The sequence below is a fragment of the Bremia lactucae genome, linkage group LG2 (assembly GCF_004359215.1).
Source record: "Bremia lactucae strain SF5 linkage group LG2, whole genome shotgun sequence".
Taxonomy (NCBI): Eukaryota; Oomycota; class Peronosporomycetes; order Peronosporales; family Peronosporaceae; genus Bremia; species Bremia lactucae.
In genome coordinates, this window is record NC_090611.1 from 1,781,489 (window position 1) to 1,803,836 (window position 22,348).

Here is a 22,348-nt window from a genome sequence, read left to right on the forward strand (position 1 = left end):
GCTGCAGTTCCATCGAACTTGGGCGGGTCCATCCGAATGGGCCTCGGCTGGTGCATCCGTGCTGAGAGCATCTGAAGAGTTCTGTTGAGAGCCTCGCTCCGAGCCTGCTCATGCCTTAGCTCATCCTGAGTCTGAGTGACGGACTCCGCCGCAGCATGGCTCTGTGCACGCGGACGCGGATCTCCGCTGTCCGAGCACGAATGCGTCAAACTGCTCCAACTGAGCAACATGTTGCTCAGGAGGACTGCCCAGGTGCCTGGCCAGGGCTTGTTGAGCAAGTCCCTGCGCCATATGCCCTGTCACCTCCCGACGATGTTCAGAGAGGTGAAAAGAATGAGCCAAATCGATTTTGAGGCTTATCCTCACGTACACACGCAGAGATGCGGGTCGTAGGAAGGATTTCTAGTGCGACCAAGTGTAAACGGAAACGTATTAATGCGGCCACGCTCTACTTAAGCACACAGCCTAACACAGCGAGGAACGGTTTGACCGTCTATTCTAGCGTGCAGTGAGGTTGTGGTAAGCGTCTTAGCGACCTCACCCAACGGACTAAGCACTCCAGAAAAGTGTCGGCACGGGAGCGGTAATTCGGCTCCTCGTGCGCACTTACTAAGTAGAAAGTAGTTTTCAGACTGATTTATATTTAATCGCGTTAAACATAAATACCTATTTTTACCAATCAAAACATCATCTCTAAAGATAACACTTAACTGTATTGCGCGCGTATCTTGCTAAATACCTCGCGTAACGGATGACGCTGGGCGTCATCCCTCCTAATGTGAATGCACCCATGTGCATCACATCCACAAGGGTTGGTCACAAATGTGCACCACACTCGAGTGTTGGGTCTAATTACTTTTATTTAGTGATTGACCATCCCCTTAAGTACACCAAGTGTACTTAATGGGGACTGTGTAACATAAGGGCAACTTTAGCCCGTTACACCATCCCCCTCTTTAAGAACGAATTTACATTTTTAAATTCGTCATACAGGAGAGAGGAACTGCGAGCAGCTTTACGCGCCGCTAGTTCACTCGATCACTCTCGCGCACGTGTTTGCATACACGGCGCCCAAGATGCCACCTAAAAGGGGCCACGTTGGTGGGTCGTCTGCGAAGACGCCCACACAACCTCGCACTAAGCGCACGCGCCGCGTTAATTCGCCGGCCGCGTCTAATGCCTTAGTCGGAACGCAGACAGCCACTGCGGCTGTCGCGTTAACAGGGCTAAAGGATCCATCCCACTTTAACAGTGAGGATGTTGATCCGTCGCTCATTGTCGACTACAATGAGTCGACACCGTTGCCGTCACCTCATAGTAGTGATGCGGACAACGAGCTCATGAGGAATGATGATGCGGCATTATTGCCCATCCAAACTTCTCTCATGGCTCACAACATGGAGACAGCGTCATTTACGAATGCTGTCCCATCGACAGGTAATGAGAGCGCTGCCCATAAAGGCGCAGCCGCTTCTCCGTTGGGTATAACCACAACGCCTTATGCTCAGACCATAATTCATAATGGTTCTGACATAGAGGATTCGGAGCCTAAAGCTCCGCCGACGACACGTGAACGTGCTCAGTCGGTGTCACAAGCCAGTCATTTAGAACGTGGCTATGTGACGGGTGGCATTCCAAAGATGCCCCCTCCATCTAAGTGGCCTCGTTTAAACGGGCCAAGAGCGTCGCTCCTAGAGCGCGCTCCTGTAGACGCACATAATTGTTATGGCGTCTTTCAATAATGGAGGGCTCAGGGAAAATCGCTTGGGCGTATTTTCCCGATTCCGGTCGTGTTGCGTTCAAATGAAACGCCCGACCAATACGAGGCGGAATTCCTGCGCCGCATTCATCCGCGTTCCGATGCGATGAAACAGCGGTCGCAGCGAATTAATTTCGCCCGTTTGTGTGTGAAAGAAATCATGGGTGGTACTGTACCCCCTGTTTCTTCTCACTATGCTGCTTCTGCTAGTCCATTTGAGACTAGCGAAGTGGCCTCAGCTGGTGCTTCTTTTCAGAGGCAGTAACTAAGCCGGGCACATCCATACGCAGGGGATCGATCGGTTCCCAAGAGTCAAAACTCTTCAGGTAACCTCTTTATTGGCCAAGGATCTGATAACCTTGCCTCACGGAGCAATGGGCAAGCAACCTTCCAACAAGGAAGCGTTGATTCCCACCCGCATCCATCAGTGCAGGTGGCGCCCGATAGGAGTGGCGATCTCGCCCACCTACTTGCGGCTGCCTTACCTTCGTCCGTTCAGTCTCAGAGTAACGCGGATCCCTCGGCATTATCCGTTCAAAGAGGTCCAAGCGAGTCTTCAGGCGCTCATAACCCTGACGAGCCTTCGCTCGGACATCAACGAGATCCGAGGTCAGTCGCAAGACTTCACTCTCGAGATCCGCAATACGTCGTTCAGCAGCGTTTAACGCCTTTCACTAGTACATGTAAGTACTAGTTAGCCTTACACTGATTACAGGAAGTTTAGTGCCTCGAAACTTCACGTACACATAGATACAGGAAAAGATTTCTAAGTTACTATGAAACTTTAACTACCAAATGTAATTTAAAGGATTAGAATCAGGGAAAAGTAAAACTGTAATTATATATTTCGTTTGATACGTTACGATCTCTATCTACTACTGAACTAAGTATATTAATATCTAACTAAGTATGGCGCCTCATTGTGCACCGCACAGTTGTTTCTTATAACGATACGATTGGCGCGGTTGATTTTAAACCAAAATCAACCAATCAATACAGCTAATGTCTTATTGCATCAATATTAGAATTATTAAAGTTAAATAATAAAAGATAATAATTTTCTACTTCTTTATTTATTTCCTTCATGGGAAATAATATTTATTATTTCTCTTATAGGAAATAAAACATATGTAACGGGACACTCCGTTACAACAAGGGTCGGAGGTGCGCTTTGCGCATGCAGGTTAGTTAGTATTTGGAGGTCAAACGTTATGGGGCACTCATTGGTTGGAGACCGTTCTTATGGTACATTTATTTTATGAGTAAAATACATTTTTAGCCTATTCTAAAATAATTAATTACTAAAGTCCCATTTATTATGGGTAACAAATGTGGTCGCCGCCAGATATAAATCTGGCAGCCAAAATCTATTTTGAATTAGCTAATGTAAGGTTTGGATTAAATTATTAGATATAGTTAAGTTTCTCTTATGATCTTAAAGAGTTAAGTGCCTTCTAAAAGGCTTGCGCATTGAGCTGTAAGAGATAGACGCCCTCTCTAAGGTATATACGCTTGGGCACTAGTTGCCACTTGATTCTACGAACCCCTAAATCCCTTGATCTATGAGTCATTAAGCTTAATAGCTTGTACGAATCCCTGAGTTGATAAACTCATTAGTTCTAAAGAACTAAGAGACCATCTGAGTCTAATTGTCTTCCTCTAATTTTAAGAGCGAGGTAGCTCCGCTTCACCTGGTAGCACTCGTCGTCAAGCTACGCCTGGAACTTCAGATGACTAAGCCTTCACTTAAATGGAACAGTTTCCAAAGAGGCGCAACGCACAGCGCATTACGAGCTCAAAACTTCGTTTGGGCTTGCCATGTGGAGCTCATTATATCCCTGGGACCAGAGGTCATGCATGCAAGGCTTGAAGTCTTCATGCGATATGAATCCTCCCAGATCGGCCAGGTTCAGGATCCCCTTGCGGCATTTATGCCAACTCGGTATATCTGTGTACACTATATAGAGCCTAATGCTCGCCCTCTAGTCGTCAATGTAAACACATTTAAGGGGAAAGAGGGAGAGAACCTCCCTTTCTGGATTAAGCAGATGGAGATGTCCATTGACTCTTCCTTGATCTCAACAGAACGGCAAAGGTGGCTATGGTTGTTTCCAAACTCGAAGGTAGAGCCATGAAGTAAGCACTATCGTCTAGCACGTCCATAAACGACGCTTTTCCCTCATGGGATTCGTTGAAACAGCAAATGACCAGCATATTTGCACCGCCTGATCAAGCTTTTCGCATGAGGTCACTGCTCATAGCGACTCGACAGGGTAAACGAACCCTAGGGGACTATGTCCAGGAGTTGAGAACTCTTATTGCATCGATGCACCAAGACCCGGTGCAATTGTCGCAACAGTTGTTATATGGGGGGTCTCAATGAGGGCATTGCCCGGCTACTTTCGAAGAGGCAGTTGCCAAAGCGCTACGCGCTAAATTTGACTTTAAGTCTCCTCGTGTTAGCACGCCTGTTTACCGAACAAGCTCTGCGAGCACATAAGCACCGTCTAATAAACTGGATATTATGATTCTAAGCCTCGTTGAGGAAGGAGAAGGGTACTTCATGCTGTGGAACAGCATAAGAACATCCGTAGATGTTATATGTGCGGAAGCACGAAACATTTACGTCCGGCCTGTCCCCTGCGAAATACGCGTAAAGCTCAAAAGAGCACCAATTCTGACCCATACCAGAAATCTGGTACGGTGCGGGAAAAGGTCGATACCTAGTAGGAGGGGCCCTACTGGGGATTACCTAGGCTCTGTTGAACCTCTAGGAGGTGAGAATAAACAGAACCTAGCCCCAACTAGCTCGGTGCTCAATGGCACGGGGCGAGAGTACAAGCCTGGCTTGCTAGTCGCTCAAGCGACTGTAAAGGGCTTTGAAAGCCGTGGTCAATTTTAATTGACTCAGGAGCGTCTTGCAATTATGCTCGACGTCTTTCCCTTGAAGGAAGTCAACAAAACGTTGAGGCGCTTAAAGCGCATGAAAGTGATGCAATCAATGCTCGCTAAGCGACTGGGCCTCGTGTCGCTGTTCCTAAAGTTCCGTTGAACTTAGGTATTAACTTTCTGGACTTTGACAGTTTGGAACGCTGTCTCGTCCTTGATTTGGATTCGAGATATGATGTCATCCTTGGTATGGCCTGGTTAGAACACCATGAGCCATGGATCAATTGGAGGTCTAAGACCTTAGGCGCCACGCGCAATGTTCCTAGCAAAGTTTTGGAGAGTCATGAGCCCACCTTTGCTAGGCAACAAAGCGCTTTTGGCGCGGATCATTGAATGAGTCTGCAGTGTTCTAGACATTGGCATGTCTGAGTTAATAAATCTAATTTTAAAAACATTGATTCTATGCCCGACTCACCAGAAATAAGTGGAACGGCACGTACTCCGTCGGGTGACACTCGTTGTAATAACAATTCACTGAATGCTGAAAGCATTGTTGGCCTAAGGCCGAATCATCGAGGGTGCGATATCCCTGGGATACGTGGAGTGGCACGTCTAAGTCCACCAAGTGTGGTCGGCCGAGGTGGCACCATACTGAGTGTCAATAGTGACACTATTGGCGGTTCGCCAGGGCATTCGAAGCGAACCCTTCTAGTGCACGTAAAGCGACACGTAAACGTTCGCTGTATAAGGAAGTTGAGTTACCTAACTCCTTATCGGATGTCGACTTAGACATCATGTCTTGTATAGAACCAATACAGGCTGAAAATTTCGGGGACGTCAATATCCCGGCCTCTACAAAGCATATTGTCTCTACTCCAACACAGGGGAGCCAGGAAGCGTTTATACTCTCACAAAGTGATACGAGTGAGCAATTACATACGCTTGTAAATGGTGTAACCGGTAACATTGAGGGGGATGTTAGCCTTGCGGCAATCCCTTCGTTACATGCTCTTTAGAGCTAGACGAAATGTCTATTTATGAGTGCGGCCGAGCCTTAAAGGCTGGCGACTTATCTGAGATGGTGGTCATTCGACCAACAATTAAGTTAAACTCATCGTCACTTCTAGACGAAGCAGTCCTGGATGCACAAAAGCTGCACTTAGTGCGCGAAATGGGTCATCGATTCTTTAAGATCCTACGGATCCCTTTTATTCCTTGATTAAGGAATTCCAAGATGTGGTATGCAATAACTCACCATCTGTTTTACCTCCGGATAGAGATGTTCGTCATGAATTTGACTCGGTTCCGGGAACCAAATACTGTATCGCAAGACCATGGCCTTTACCAAGGGAGCAGTGTGACGTCATTGACGATTTGTTTGGTGCTGAGCACGAGGCTGGAATGGTACGACATAGCAAATCTCCTCATTCGACAGCGACATTTTGTGTAAGAAAGCTAAATGGTAAATGGCGCATTGTACATGCTTATAATAAGCTTAATGCTGCCACTATACCAGCACAAACCCCCATTCCTAGAAAGGATATTCTTCAAAACAATATGGTGGGATGTAGAATGTACAGCGCATTGGACTTAGTCGATTCTTACTAGCAATTACTCATGCGAGATAGTGATATATATCCCGCTTATAGCGGTTAGCGCCCCAAGCGGCATGATATGGGAGTGGCTGGTTATGCTACAAGAGCTTTCCAACGCCCCGGCAACATTTAATCGTCTAGTGACGCCACTCTTTCGCCCTCATCGAGGTTATGCACAGACTTATTTCGATGACATTTTGTCCATAGTCGTGCGGAGCAGGGTCGGTCGGATATGGAAAACCACTTAGACCATTTGCGAGCAGTGCTCGAGTGCATGCGCACAAACAAATTGTATGCCAATGAATCTAAATGCATTTTTGGCGCAGACGAAACTCCTTTTTTAGGATGTTTCATTGGAAAGCGAGGCCTTAAAGCGGATCCCGCTGAGGTAAAAGCCATAGTAGATTGACCAATTACTAAAAATTAAAAGGATTTGCGTAAGTGGTTGGGTCTCGCCAATTATTTAAACAAATTTAGCGAGAATTTCGCTGATATGGCTAGGCCATTATCTAATCTCCTTAAAGGATACAGAATGGTGCTGGACTAGCACCGAAAATAATGCTTTTCAAGCCGTTAAGGATAGTCTTATCCATGCCCCGATTCTAGCACTGTCAAACCCAAATTGGCCTTCCAGCGTCGTCAGTGGTGCATCAAATTTTGCCATTGGCAGTGCTCTGTTACAAGCAGATGTTGAAGGGCATGAACGTGTTATTGCGTTCAAGTCTAGACAGCTTAAAGCTGCAGAAAATAACTACCAGGTCATGATAAAGAGTTACTTACAATGAAGTATGCTCTTGTCAAATTCAGGTTTCAGCAGCTAGGCTATTGGCCGTGTGTGATATATACAGACGACGCGTCATTACGCACTGCGACTGAGTCGCCCCATCTCTCATGGAGGGTGGCCCGATAGCTATCCTTTTTCGCCGAGTACAACATCGACGTGAAGTATAAGCCTAGCAAGAAGAATGCTTTGGCTGATGCGTTGTCACGCAGACCGGATTATGAGCTCTCTAAATTATCGACTATTACTGAATTAATCCGTTCGGCTTACGCCAAGGATAAATAGTGTATAGCACCGCTACAAGCTCTAAAGAGTACCGAATCGGCTTTTAGATTGTCAGCGCGCTTGCGTGCGTGCATTACATCGATTTTCAATCGATAACGACCTGTTGCTCTATTGCACGGACGCTGCGGGTCCTCCGCGCTTCGTTGTTCTTCATGATGAAGATGTGAAGTACCGAATCCTCTATGAGGCACATGATACTGTCCTTGTGGGTCATCTCGGTAAAGAAAAGACATGCGGCTCTGAAAGCCGGAATTATTAATAGCACAAACTTACGAATCCGCTCGATGAAGAGCAAGAGCAGGCAATATCATAGAGGAACAAACTCGTCGCCCAGCTGCAAAAAATAGCGAAAGCTAAAGCTCATAGTGAATACAGATTCACCCTGCTTAGTGCGGAAGAGCTTCTCAAAGAGATCGCGGGTCACAGCTTGGCCGTCTGGATCTCCGAACCCACGGCAAAGACGCCGAAGAAAATCGCTGCTCGCGACGCTCATCATGAGCGATACCTTGCGCCAAAGGTAATGATGTAACGGGGTGTATCGTTACATGAAATTACCAGTTAAAGGTTATTAATTAATATATTATCTAAAAGGTAGATAATATTTGGAGGATATTACTTTATATAGTAATATTCAGAATTCCTTTCCATAAATAGGTATAGACCATTATACCTATTTATTCCGCAGACTAATCAGCTGTAGGAGTAACCAAAGAGAGAGTTACAGATAAGATAGAGATAAGAATTCATTTACATGTTTGAAATTAGATTATAATTAAGTTAGCATTTACAAAAGATAGAACAAGAGACACTTAATTATATTTAATACAGTTTTCATTTTACCCTAAGCTTATTACCTCTAGAGAAGTCTTCCTCTGCACGTACAGTGTACGTCAATTAACGTAGGGCACCACTCGCAACTGAAGCAGTGCGAAGTGGACTTGTACTGAAACAGTCCAAGTCATAGTGCCCCGTTACAAATGACGCGAAGTCAGATACTGGGACTCGGTAACCTCAATGAGGGGATTCCGATCGTTTTGTTTCCAAACAAAACCATAAGTAAAAACGAAGTCTTATTTGAGAACTGAGTTGACCGGGCCCGCCGCCTCCGCAATATTTGGAATATTACAGAGTCTGCGGATCTGGCTGATGTTCGTTTGGTACGGATGCTTCGCTTCGATATTGCCAAGCTTAAGCCAAGGGTCAGTTATGTCCGGCATTTATGCCACAAAACGAGGAAAGGCCTAGCCGATATTTCAGTGCTTCGGCTGACCGTGCAACCATGAATCGAAGCCGCACTGAGGCTATAGATCCACCTGTTCCCACTTCTTGTGGTGGGAAGCGTCGTTTGACGCAAGGTAACCCTGAGCTTGGCGCTCAAAAACGTCAACGGCGTACGGGCAATCTTGCCGAAGAGGTACCTCGAACTCCCAAGAGTTTTCAGAAGAGGGGTACCCCAGCCACTTCACCAGATACTGGTATTGACCCTTACGACGGCGTCGCTTTATAAGTTTCTTGACGTGAAACTGAATGTTCCCTCGCGCATCAAGCAGCGCAGGAGGGGGCCAAAATCTCGACGGAAGCATTTGATGCTCTACAGCACGAGTTGAAACTTCTTCTCGAGGGCCTTGCTCCAGTTGTGGGCTTTTTTTAAGGCGGTTCAAAGCCGTCTTTCGATGCTGGAACGTCAGCAACCTCGTTTAGGTGGCCAGCTGGATATCCTGGTGAGGATGCAGCAATCTGCGGCGCGACCGCCGGTCTCGGCGCAAGCGCCTTCAAGTGGGTCCCGATATGGCTTAAGCAAGCCGACGTAGAACAGTGAATGTGTACGCAGCTTGCTAGGAAGGTTTAGCGTGTAAGCTAGCCCTTTCTTGGCCACGACCGTAAATAATCCAATAAAGTGCGGGCGCAATTTGGTCTTGAAGACCGCGGAAACCAAGTTTGTAGGTAAATTTTTAGCGTTTAATATAATAAAGTCTCCGACCACGTATTAATTAATTTAGCTTCTGCCTTTGGCACCCTTGTTCTTTTTGTTTGTCTTGGCTATCAGCCATCGTGTCACGTACATGTCTTAAGACACTAAATTGCGTCGCGAGAAACTCGCTTACTTGTTTCCGAATGGTAGCAGGGCTGATATCAGCAAGTCTGTCGGTTAATTCTCTCCCATAAAGCTCTGTGCCACGGTGTGGTATCGTTAATGGAAGGTGTGGGTGGGTAAGACCGTTGACATAGAACGGCGTGTAGCCTGTTAAGGCATGGATAGCGTTATTTAACGCAAATTCCACCACTAAGAGCATTAAGCTCCAGTGCTTTGGTGTCTGAGCACACACACTGCGTAAAACGTCTTTAATGACGCGATTGACACTTTGAGTCTGACCATCGGTCTGCGGATGGTCCGCGCTGGATATGTCGAATCTGGTGCCAAGCACTCGAAAGATCGATTTCTAAAATTTACTCGTGAAAGGGGGTCCCGATCAAAAACAGTTGCCACTGGCAAACCGTGTTGTCGAAAGACGTGATCGATGAACAGCCTTGCTGTACCTTCACCATCAATGGTATCCGGCACAGCCACTAAGTGAGCCATTTTGCTCAATCGGTTAACCAAGACCACTATGCCGGAATTACCGGTCGAATCTTTCGGTAGACCGGAAAAAATCCATATTATTGGTCTCCCGACACCTTATGGGTACGGGCAGGCTTGCCAGTGGCGCAGCAGCATGCACCGAGGGGTTGACCCGGTGTTTCGCATGTGCGAACGTATGTGCTGACCCATTTGTACCACAAGAACTTCTATTTACGATGGCTTACGCCATCGTCATCACCACGCGCATAAATATGTGTGGGTGACGGCACAGGAGACGGAGCTGGCAATGAGGAATCATCCTCATCGTCGGGAGCGAACATGCTATGGCGAATGCTACCAGCACGTCTACCCGAATGAGCCCCCTCATTCGAAGGCTCATAGTCAGCCGCCTGACAATGATCAGGCGACTGTTCTGTACTCCCCGAGTCGGCCATTTCGTCCGACTCGCATTCGTAGTCGACCTCAAAGAGGGGGTCGCATTCACGTGGTGTATCACCACGTGCACCCGCACCCATTTAGGGTTGCGGAAGAAGATGACACTACGGCAGACGGAACGTCTACCGCAAGAGACAATAATGCGTCGCCCGCGGCTGAATGAACCGCAGCCGAAGGCGCCGCACTATTCGCATACCGCATGGACTTGTAAACCATGCGATAAAATTAAAAATGATGGTTCTGACCAATCAAAATCGTGTTTAATTAGGTGGTCCTATAGTGACCACTTTGTCCAATAATAGTCAGAGTGGTTGTCGTTCAAGGGAGGGTGATGTGACGGGGTGTATCGTTACATGAAATTAACACTTAAATGTTGTTAATTAATATATTATCTAAAAGGTAGAGAATATTTGGAGAATATTACTTTACATGGTAATATTCTAAAAAGCTTATCCATTGGTAGATATAGACCATTTTATCTACTTTCTCCGCGGTCCAGTCAGCGTTGGACGCGCGCAAAGAGAGAGACAGAGAAGACTTTATTACATGTTTTGTATAAGTTTTCTATTAAGTTAGTATTAAAAAGATAGAAACAGAAGAACTTAATTATATTAAATACAGTTCTATTTTAACCCTCGTTAAAGCAAGTGTTTTAAAGAGAGTCTTCCACTGCACGTACTAGTGTACGTGAAGTGACGTGAGGCACCACTCGCACTGAGGCAGTACAAGTCAGTAGTGCCCCGTTACAGAATCCGTATAGCCACACACCCCTTTTGGTAATGCCACACAACCTCCCCGTCTGTTTGTTTAATTAAATAAAAGCTACAAATTAATTTTGACAACCTAAACATTTTTACTATTCCGCTATATCGCAGAATTAATACAATTAATTTAAAATTTTATTTATTTTTCAATAATAATTATAATTATTCCTTTAAAGTCGTCTTTAATCCCCTTTTGGACTTCCCTAAATTACATTTGGAAACCGATATAGCCACCCCCTTAAATATCTACCTCTTTATTTATGAGAGTATCTTGCTGATAGCTAGAATACATACTGAGAAATATTTATGCAGGCCTTCGTAGCTTCATTAGCTCGGAAGGCCTGCAAAAAAGACTTCGCAATATTTGCGTAATCTCTTTGTAAGAAAGCAAGATGTTTTTCATCTAGCGAAAGCTGAAAAGAACTGAAACATAAGAAAATTATGACTTGCTTGCGCTCGTGGTGGTTATAAAACAGAGCAATAAGATTCGCATATTGGAAAGGTAAGCTTGCACTTCCGTAAAAGTTGGTAGAAGTAAAGTAAAATATATTCATCCTTATCTTGATGTAGCGGAGCTACCTCGCTCCTAAAGTCAGAGGAAGACTTCAAGACTCAGAGAGTCTCTTAGTTGTATAGAACTAATGGGTTTAACAACTTAGGGAGTTGTACAAGCTATTAAAGCTTTATAAAGCCTAGTTCAAGGGATTCGTAGAGCCAAGTGCCCAAGAGGATATACATTAGAAAGGCTTCTATCTCTTACAGATCAATGCGCAAAACTTAAAAAGGCGCCAAACGCTTTAACATCAAATGGGAAACTGCACCTTATTTAACTATTTAATCTAAAACCTCACCTAGCTAGTTTAACAATAGATTTCGGCCGCCAGATTTATATCTGGCGGCGACCACATTTGTTACCCATAATAAATGGAACTTTAGTAATTAACTATTTTAAAATAGGATAAAAGGGATTGTACCCATAACGTAAATGTACCACAACGACGGTTGTCCAACCAATGTGTGCCCCATTACACCCTCCCCCCCATCAGACTGTTGACACCGAGTGACAACATTCACTTCATTTCCTCTTTAAGGTATGACAATTAAGCGTGAGTCAAGACTCTTAGCACCTTCCTCGGTGACGAGGGAATGGTGAACTTTGAAAGTCACACTCCATCAGAGGATGAGGAACAAATGAGTCGCTCTTACAACGCCTTCTCCTCCGGATAATCGTCGGCGGGTCCCGAATCCGATCCCAGCACGTGGTGCTGCTGATGTCTTAACTGCATTTAGCAGGACACAAAACCGTGAGTCCAACATTATTTATTCCTGCTTCGGTGGGTACTACTCAGGGGATCGTAGACACTAAAATGTCTCGTCTTGCCCCTGAAAAGAAGCCGTGGCTTTTGCCCGAACAGCTAATCAATAGCTTGTGTGGAGAGACTAGTCCTCACAATAAATATCCCCTATTTATTGCGACAAAGCTACAAGGCCTTCATCCCAGCGCGAAGAACTTTCGCGCTGAAGAAGATTTCTATCTCGATGCTTTTTAAGCATCGATGGTATAGTGGCAACAACAAGCGAGATAAAGTCTCGCTAATGCAAGCCTGGAGCGCGTTAATTCGCAATGTCAAAGACATTGGACGCGAAGCCTGGCTTGAAAGACTTAACACGATTTGCGTTATGTTTGAGAAGCGAACTCCAACCGGTGCAAGGTACAAATCGCATCGGTTGTCACGTGAGGCAGAACTTCCATGCCTCACTTGTAATGATCCCTGTCCGTGTTGTGTTGACAACACGAAGCGAGTAAAAGGGGATGTCTATTTCCTTTCTTCGTCCTGGGGAGGGGCTAACATCTCTATCAAGACGCGCGATACGATTGACTTTTTGCGATCGATTTACATGCGCCAGAGGTGCGTGTTTTCCGATGGACATTCGCATCCATCGGATGGGTCTCGTCATACTGACGGACGAGGCCCACAACGTCAATAACCAGCTGAGAACGAGGCTCCCAGCTGTCATGTGAAGGTGGATAACCGCGCCAGCGAACACGATAACTCGTCCGCTGCCTGTTCACATCACGGTAGTTCTTAATACGTTCACATGGAAACGTTGCCACCGTACCACCAATGGTTGTGGCGGAGGAGGGAAAATTAGATCCGACCCATGTGTTGGATCTCGAGTCAAAGATCGACAAACTCGATCACTTCCTCCATGATTTGGAGGAGGGACTTGATCACGAGCGCAAGAAGCGTCGCTCGTTAAAGCAGACGATGCAGAGTCACCATATCGAACGGTTAGAAGACTGTTTAAAAAGAGCGTACTCAATGTTGGAGTACGAACAAAAGTATGACGCGTTTCGTGACGAGCTGACGTCAGCTTATTGCGATTTCGAGGAACTTCGGATTTGGCATGAGAATCTCCACACTCAACATGAGAGTCTGGCTCGTGATCACAAGAACCTTTTGGGGATACTTGAAAGGGGTGGTCAGATCCGTCCGCGGAAGAAACCGCGTACCGATGGTACGGGCGGAGCCGACCAACGTCAAACGTAAAATGCGTTCGCATCCTTTGTGAAAGTTCTATTAAGTACGCATTGCCTCTGCGATGCAGTACACGGAATGGTCAAAACGGCGTAACCTAGAAGTATCTCTTCGAGGATGCGATTGACGCGTTCCGTCTGGCAATCTGTCTCCGGATGATCAGAGGTTGACATCGTCAGCCATGTTCCGAGAGATCGGAACACGGATTGCCAAAGCTCCGCCGTGAACCGTGGGTCCCAGTCGGAGACCAGTTCGCGAGGTAAACAGTGGTGTATAATTACCCTATCGATAAAGACACGGGCACAGCCCGGAGCCGTGATTGACTCTGGTACTGCAGCGAGATGTACCATCTTGCTGAATCTGCCTGCAAAAACAACAATATCATTATTTTTGTGATCGTCTTCGGGAAATCCGAAGACGAAGTCCATAGATACGGACTGCCAACATTCTGCCGGAAGTGGTAGAGGTTGTGGAGGTGCACGGTATGAAGGGCTAGGTTTCACCTGTTGACACACCTCGCAAGCACGAATGTACTTGCGGACGAACTGATACTGGCGGCTCCAGTAAAAGTTGCGACTTACTGTGTGATAAGTTTTCTCACGTCCACGATGACCACTTGTTCGTGCATCTGACACTCATACATGATGCGAAAGCGCAAATCATTGTGAGATGGGACGCCGACACGTGGAGTGTTGCGGCAACGGCTGTGTGATACAATAAGCCGTTGCGTGTTGTGTATCGATCGGATGACGATCGATATAAAGCCGGTAAATCTTATAAAGATTTATTGGATGGATATATCAGATCATCCATTAAACGCTGAAGGTCTTTATCGTCTGCATAGGCTTTCTTTACGTAATCAAACAAGGGTGATGACGGAACACTTGAAATGAGTGTTGCAACAGTGGGATTATTTTCACTGTTGGAATGCTCAGCCGGCTCGAAATAGGATCGGCGTGATAACTCATCCGCGAAGACATTAAGTCGTCCTGGTCCATTTTCCACGGAGAAATTATACTCCGCGAAGAAGGATAGCCACCTCGCCATTCTTTGCGAGAGGTGTGGGCTATTTACGGTCGTGCGTAATGACGCAAGGTCCGTATATACGATGAACGGTCTATCTCCGAGGAGAAAGACCCTAAACTTAGCCAGTGCATATTTCATGGCATGGAGTTCCTTGTCATGCACTGGGTAATTGCGTTCAGCTGGTTGCAGCTGACGCGATTGGTAACAGACGACGCGCTCCGCGCCGTCTGTATCGTATTGCATTATAGCATAGCCGATTGTGCAATCGCTGGAGTCACAGACCACATGGAATGGTCTGTCTTGATCTGCAATCTTTAAGATGGGCAATTGCATCAAGCTTTGCTTGATACCTGCAAAGGAACGCTGACAATCAGCGTTCCGTAGTAATTTCTCGTCTTCTTTAAAGAGACGTGAGAGATGAACTGACATCTTGGCATAATTGCTGTAGTACTTGTGCAAGTACGCCGCTAATCCAAGGAAGTTTCTATGTCCCTTGACATCAACTGGAACTGGCCAGTCGGTAATTGCCTTGATCTTTTCGGGATAGGGTGCACGCCGTGTTTACCAACGATGCACCCAAGAAGTGGTATTTCGCTTACAGCGAATATCCACTTCTATAGATTTGCGTACAGCTTACCACTTTTGCATAAGTGTAATAACATGACGAACTTGAGTTTTATGAACTTCCACGTCCGTCTTTCCGTCCATGGCCCGGCTATGGACGAATACATCGTCAAAAAAACTCGGTGCGAATTATCGCGCCGGTCTCAACAGATTTGCTACGCATCTGTTAAATGTTGCAGGGGCGTTATTTACTAACCCCCTGGTGCATTACTATCCATTTCAAGAGCATCTCACTGGGAGGGCTCACTGCTGTGTACAGGATGTCCCGTTCACGCATAAGGGTCTGATAAAATTCATCCATCGGATCCATAGACGAAAAGGTGGTACTCTTTGACATACCATCTATGGTTACGTCTTTTCTAGGTATCGGCGCTTGAGCCGGTACCGTTGCAGCATTAAATTTATTGAATGCGTGCACTATCCGCCACCCTCTGTGGCTTTTCGCACACAGAAGGTCAGAGAGCTATGTGGGGACGTTGACTCCCTCACATGGCCCGCTTTTACTCGATCGATATGAATTTATCGATCGCAAGTACTTGTTCGACGCAGTGGCCACTGCTTCATGACACAGTACTTCGAGCCAGGTTTGAGCTCGATCTCATATCGAGTGCCTTTATCCTTAGGCATCTCGTATGGAACTGTTTCAGGGAATACATCCCTGAATTTAATCAAATCCCCAAAATGTTCATCAGATGGCCATTTGATGAACAAGTGGCAGGCATTTTTACGGAACGATGCTGCCAGCTGATTCTTGGCTCATATTTTCCAAGCCAAGGTAAACCATAGATGACATCAGATTTGTCATCCAAATCCAGTACGATGAAATATTCATCGTACTGTAAATCTGTTAACGTGTAGTGAATTTTCACTACGCGTTTCATTACTGTTATCGATGCGACTGCCGCTAGACGCACCGTCATCCTCGTGAAAGGGATGTCGCGCTCAACATATTTGAGCCTCCGACCCTTTAGTGACTGGCGACGAATAAAGTTATTCGACGCTCCATAGTCCACTAGGGCTCTAAAGTGACAAATCATTTGTCACTTTTAATTTCAAGTGATGAGAGATACCTCATCACCGGTGCAGAGACACAATGATTGTGTGTCTGGAGCAACTTTACTTAAGAGATTTGCAAATTTTCTTGAGGTTGCTGGATCAGTAGGGCGTTGCGCCCCTACAGACCCCGACCGGTTTTTGGCGGTCCGCCTCGCTGTTGCGATTTCGCAACAACGTCGGACCCGCGACCGTTGCCCTTTCTGGCATTCGGTCCAGAATTACGTTCAATCCTCTCGGTGCTGGGCGTGGAGCACTATACTCATGAATGTATGTCCAAACTTTTGACGGCGATTGCATTTCTGCAATCGCTTGTTGCTCGAAAAGCGAGGTTTCTTGCTTTCGACATAAGAGAAGTCCATAGATTCTGGACCTCCAAGCTCGTATCGTCTTGTAGGACGATACGATGACGAACTAGCTTGAGTCTGTCTCAAGCTAAAGTCCTCTGTTCCGCAACGAATATTGCTTCTTCAAGCGTATCCAGTTTCAAGCGGAACAGGTGGGTATTTACGGGGCCATCGTAAGACCTTGCATGAACACCGTAATTAACGTGTGTCCATATATTGGGTTGTTTGTGATACAACTCGCTAAGAGTCGTTTGTGCTGGGCATAAGCGGGAGCATCACGCTTGCCTTGTTTGAGTTTCAGAAGCTCTGATCGAGCTCTCAACTCAGCCCTAGGCGGTTCAAACGTCTGTTTGAGCTGAGCTTAAACAGCCTCTAGCGACCCAAAGACATATGGGTTGCGCAACTTAAGGCCTAGTGCCAAGTTTTGGCACGACCTGCTCATAGTGACTGAGCAAATGCGACTTGCATTTGCTCGTCGACGATGTGACGAACCCTTATGACATCGTCGAACTCGACAAGTCATCTTAAGAGGGAGTTTTCTTCAACTCCCCTACACTTAGAGATGTGAATCTTTATGGTTTCTGGACGACGCGTGTGCGTCATCCCAGGTACAGGGGTCTATACCTGTTGTAACCTCAGCAGATCTGCCTGTTGAGAGCCTTGCTGATTAAGCAAGGCTACCTTCTCCTTCGCCTCGTCATGTTCATGTTGCACGAACTTGGCGATGGCTGCATGGAGGGCATCTCTGTCCAAACCGGACAGCATGGCCAAGATGGCATCATTCCCTGCGGTCGAACTCATTCTTTCGACCGCACTCCTTTCTATGTCACTTAGAAAGGAGTAGCTATCACGCGAAAACGTGATGCGTATTCCCATTTTCATCTAACATGTTCATGTTAGATGACGGAAATGTGGTCCTTGGACGGACTACAAAGTGTTACCAGGTGTAATGGGGCACTACTGGCATGTACTGCTTCAGTACAAGTCCACTTTGCACTGTCTCAGTGCGAGTGGTGCCTCACGTCACTTCACGTACACTAGTACGTGCAGAGGAAGACCATCTTTAAAACACTTGCAATAAAGAGGGTTGAATGAAAGCTGTATTAATATAATTAAGTTTTTCTGCTTCTATCTTTTTAATACTAACTTAATTATAAAATAATACAGAACATGTAATAAAGTCTTATCTGTCTCTCTCTTTGCGCGCGTCCAGCGCTGACTGGACCGCGGAGAAAAGTAGATACAATGGTCTATATCTACCAATGGATAAGATTGTAGAATATTACCATGTAAAGTAATATTCTCCAAATATTATTTACCTTTTAGATAATAAAATAAATAACAACCTTTAAGTGTTAATTTCATGTAACAATACACCGTTACAATCCCTTAATAAATGCTTGTAAATAGTTTGTATTTTATTCGTGTGTTATGTCGTAGAAACGCTTTGGGATTTTGTGCTGAAGAATGTCGTAGATATATCCCCGTTGAATATTCGTAAAGATAATATTTCCTAATCAGAAAGCGTGTGTATTAGCTAATCACCATTAAGTGAGTCAGGGTGCGTATATTTAGTGATCTGGTGCGTCGATTTAGTAATTTGGGTGCGTCGGTTTAGTAATTCCCTAAATAAATTACGGCACATTCCTTTCCGTGAGCAACAAACAATAATTACACCACACTTATTCCTTCAGTGCATCAGTCGAATTTGACGAAGCAACAGCATTCTGAGTAGCGCTTGTCTCTGACTTCGCTCTTTCCTTGGCGGCCTTCCTTTCGGCCTTTTGCTGGGCCTTGAGCTTACGCCATTCTTTCTTCATTGCTTCGCGTTGCGCCTTGCGCTGCTCTTGGGCCTTGTGTCGAGCCACCTTTGCGGCTTCTCTCTGAGCATTGGTCCACTTGGCCGACGCATCGTCATCGCTTTCTTCCTGCTTCTCATCATCGTTAAAGGGCCTGACGCCTTGAGTAACATCACCGCTTGAGGATTGGGCACCCTTCAAAACATCGTTGTCTCTGACGGGATCACCACCAGATGATCCAAAAGAGATGCTGTGTTTTGCGCTCGAAGAAGTCACCTGGTCGGTACTGCTCTTGGTCCCGCCACTTGAGGACTTGAGCGATCTTTTCGTTGCGGAGGCCGCTGAGTTGTTTGTGATCTCGTCTTCCATCGACAAGGTTGTGAAGGGTTTCGAATTTCCAACAAAGCTATAACCACTCCCCGCACTCTTCATCTCTTTGACAACATTGCTATTCTTCTGCTCAATGCCGTCGGATGCGCTGTTAGGGTTGATTGTGCCAATGCTGTTATATTCAATTGCTGAAATATTTGAAAAACTTGTAAACTTGTCTACTGGCGCATCGGGAGAAACAGCCAGGACTCCCGACGATGGCACAGTATTTAAAGTCAAAAGACGTGAAAGAGCAATGCCCGATGAGGTGTTGCATGCGACCATTGCGGCTAAAGTCGCGACCCGCAAGCGGTTCATCGCTAGCATAATTCAATGTTGACGCCACTTATTTACTTTTTTACAGTAATTAGACTGAAGTCATGCAAAAAAGCAAGTGGAGTTAACGGAGCGACTTGCTGATGATGAGCTCGGCGGCGTTGTTAATATCCGTATTCGTGTTCTTGATGATAAATAGAACTTCGAAAATTCTTAGCATGGGACTATTATAGAGAAGCATAAAATTCTGCCTCTCCAGATGGTGTTGCGTCTATGTGCGCAGTCTACGTATGGCGACAAAGCAGTCGACGATTAGTTGCTCAAAGTTGTCGCCACATCGTCATAACTTACGAAGCATGCCATATATACATCTGTTCTCATGGCATGCCCTTATTGACTCCTTTGAGACTACGATATCATATTAAACAGCGAATTAAAAGTAAATCTACACATTTCCCATCAGCAGGAACCTGTGCTAGACCAAACCCAATAGCCTAAGCCTTCTTTTCATCTTTGTGACAATTGTTAAAGCACCAAAGTTGTTAGCTCGTTGAGTTTTAATAATAGTTAATGCAGTTTATGTGGCACGCAATGTTAAGAACGGTCTTCTACTTGTATTTTTTTCTGTCCACAAGCCAACGAGAACACAAGTTGTTTGGGTGGTTGGAAACCAGAGTCGTGCAATGTACTGTATTTTTGCTCGGCAGTATTGCTGTAAACTGGAAAAAATAGGCTGCCAGTAGAGGAGACTCGCGGTAGAAGCTTCCGCCTCAAATCGTAACTCTAGCATCCGTAAAATACAGACGTCTCTGTCGTGCACTTCGCGTTTACGAAAGCGACAAAATTCCATTTTGACTTACGACGACGCTGTGAAACTCGATTTGTCGTCTTCCAATCTGCATCAGGATGTTTACTATGTCTCAAATGGCTGTCTTTGTGGCTGCCTTTATGCAAACTGTGACCTCACACTCGAGCTACTCGGAATTGATCCCGAACGGAGAAAATATTCTGAAGCCCTTGGGGCATACGGAGACGGCCTATACAGGCTTCGGTCAATTATTCTCTGATGAGGGTACTGATTGGTCTAACGTCTGTAACATGACGTGGCCTGGTGGCTCAGTCACATGTGGGGAAGCACTTGGCGATCCGTGTTGTAGATGGAAAAATGGTGTTCCGGACTACACACTGACTGAGCCCAGCTTGGACGGTACAATTTGTGCAACGAGCTCCGACGCTTCCAGTGGTGACAGCAGTGCAGCGACCTACGGACCTGACACCACTGAGTCCACTGTTGCTACCAAGGAATCCCCGATTCAAACCGACATCACCTTCAGCAGCGATGCTGTGACCGACTCGTCTGAATATTGTGGGTAAAATATAGCGAATTTTTTTGAAGTCGGTAATGTTACGCAGCTCAATGCTCTTGTGGGTTAGCTCCGTGTCTTACAGTATCATTAAGTTAAGGAGCGTGGTACAGTATACGCATGTGTGTAAAAAAAAATGAGTGAAATTTACGTTTGAACCTATCTGTGTTAAGTCATGATTTAAAATCAGGAAAAAAAATCATAAATTAAGTCAATTAGATTCTACCTGCTATCTTCAATAAGCCATGCGCACGCTTACTACGTGCTACCTTTGTGCTGTGTCTACCTTACGCAGCCCACCTATAATACGAAAGAGATGCGAGGCTACATAATTGCCCACTAACATGTATCTGCTTATTTGCTATTTTTACGCACCTCACACTCGACAGTCTTGCATAGGCCAACTTGCGTAAATAGACGAAGTTTGAACTGATTTTACTTTCGAAACTTACTTTAACTTTATCGGCAAATCGATGGGAATTGGAAGTTATGGCGTCAACAAATGTAATCTGCTTTTAAAAGTAGAAAACTTTCCAAATAAGGCATAATTAGCCTGTTTGGCTGACATATTTCTTGGAACACACGCTAGGCTGCGGATGTCACATTGCAAGAATTGAGTCGATTATGACGCGCTATACTTAAAATACTTAAAAATATAACAAATGGCTTTCGTCCCTGATTGCGTGTCGTGGCAAACAAACAGAACGATTACTTGGCCAAGCGGTCTGAGGGCAGAAGCTGAGTAAGAAAGCACGATGATATACATAAGTTTAATTAATTCATTCATCTCCGAATTTCAGAAACCTACGATTGATAAACGTTAATTACATTTACCATTTTTATATGCAAAAACCTTCAGCAGTATAAAAGAAACCTTTTCGTAGAAAATGACTTCTATTACAACAATGTCTGGAGATTCAACATCTCTCTTTTTCTTTGACGACACTCAACATCCACGAATCAACTCGCTCATTGACGAAGCTTGCGAGCGCCCTTGACAGCGCAGCCGCCACCGCTCGTAGGGAGCGGGTCAATAGTTTCAGGAGCTGGTGGCGTACTTACGTCAGGAGATGGTGCGCCATAGCTGGTTGATTCGGTTGTCGTCGAGTCAGTAGTGTCGGGCACAGCAGGATCAAACTGGGTTGGATTGTTTCCAGCGCTCTCATCGGAAGCCGATGTCTTTTCATCGGGAGGCGACTCCGAAGAGCCGGCGTTTGCGCATACCGTAGGCTCACCAGGAGTTGTCGTGAATGCAGCCACCGCAAAGTCTGGTGTCTTCGGGCCACCCGGTGTCCACATGCAGCATGGGTCACCGAAGGCTTCTCCATTTGTCATTGTGGATCCAGGAAATGTTTCTCCACAGAAACTCTTATCCCATGTAAGCGATTTCGCTAGGAAATTACTAGCGAAGTCGGTGAGTTTTGAGGAATCACCACCTACGTGGCCGAGCTCCTTAGCAAATTTGGCGCCATTCGGAAGTTTCTCAAGGTAAGACTCCATGGCTACACCTGAGTCTATAGTGGCGGCCACAATGAAAGCGGAGGCGGCGAAAGCATTATATGACTTCATCTGGAGCCCTTGTAAGTATTTAAAACAGTCAACGAGCGTGGTCAAGCAAATTGCGTTATGAGAAATAGGACGTCCACCGGATTATTTGTCAATATCACCGCGCGTCGGACTGAACGCAGATCCTTTACCAGATAAGTTTTGTGAGATGAACGGCGATACACGTCTGCATTCTTTGGCTGGCTTTATGCCCAGCTGGTTGAAATGAAAAAGTACCCTGTAGAAGCAAAGTAATTGTGAAAAAAGTGACGGCGCAACAACAAATATGTAGATTTTATAGATAATCATCCACAAC

At 45.7% G+C, this 22,348-nt stretch overlaps 3 protein-coding genes across 3 annotated transcripts; 1 reads left to right on the forward strand and 2 right to left on the reverse strand.

Moving 5' to 3' along the window:
- Positions 1-18,361: 18,361 nt before the first annotated feature.
- Positions 18,362-19,132, reverse strand: CCR75_003690 (uncharacterized protein; the record flags this gene model as incomplete). Its single annotated transcript, XM_067961784.1, has 1 exon — positions 18,362-19,132. The coding sequence occupies one exon, from the start codon at positions 19,130-19,132 to the stop codon at positions 18,362-18,364; it is 771 nt and encodes a 256-aa protein (XP_067821792.1).
- A 906-nt stretch (positions 19,133-20,038) lies between these two features.
- Positions 20,039-20,497, forward strand: CCR75_003689 (uncharacterized protein; the record flags this gene model as incomplete). The annotated part of the gene is made up of 1 exon (XM_067961783.1): positions 20,039-20,497. One exon carries the CDS (start codon positions 20,039-20,041, stop codon positions 20,495-20,497), a length of 459 nt encoding a protein of 152 aa, XP_067822229.1.
- A 959-nt stretch (positions 20,498-21,456) lies between these two features.
- CCR75_003688 (uncharacterized protein) lies at positions 21,457-21,987 on the reverse strand (the record flags this gene model as incomplete). Its single annotated transcript, XM_067961782.1, has 1 exon — positions 21,457-21,987. The coding sequence occupies one exon, from the start codon at positions 21,985-21,987 to the stop codon at positions 21,457-21,459; it is 531 nt and encodes a 176-aa protein (XP_067822228.1).
- Between the last annotated feature and the right edge of the window lie 361 nt (positions 21,988-22,348).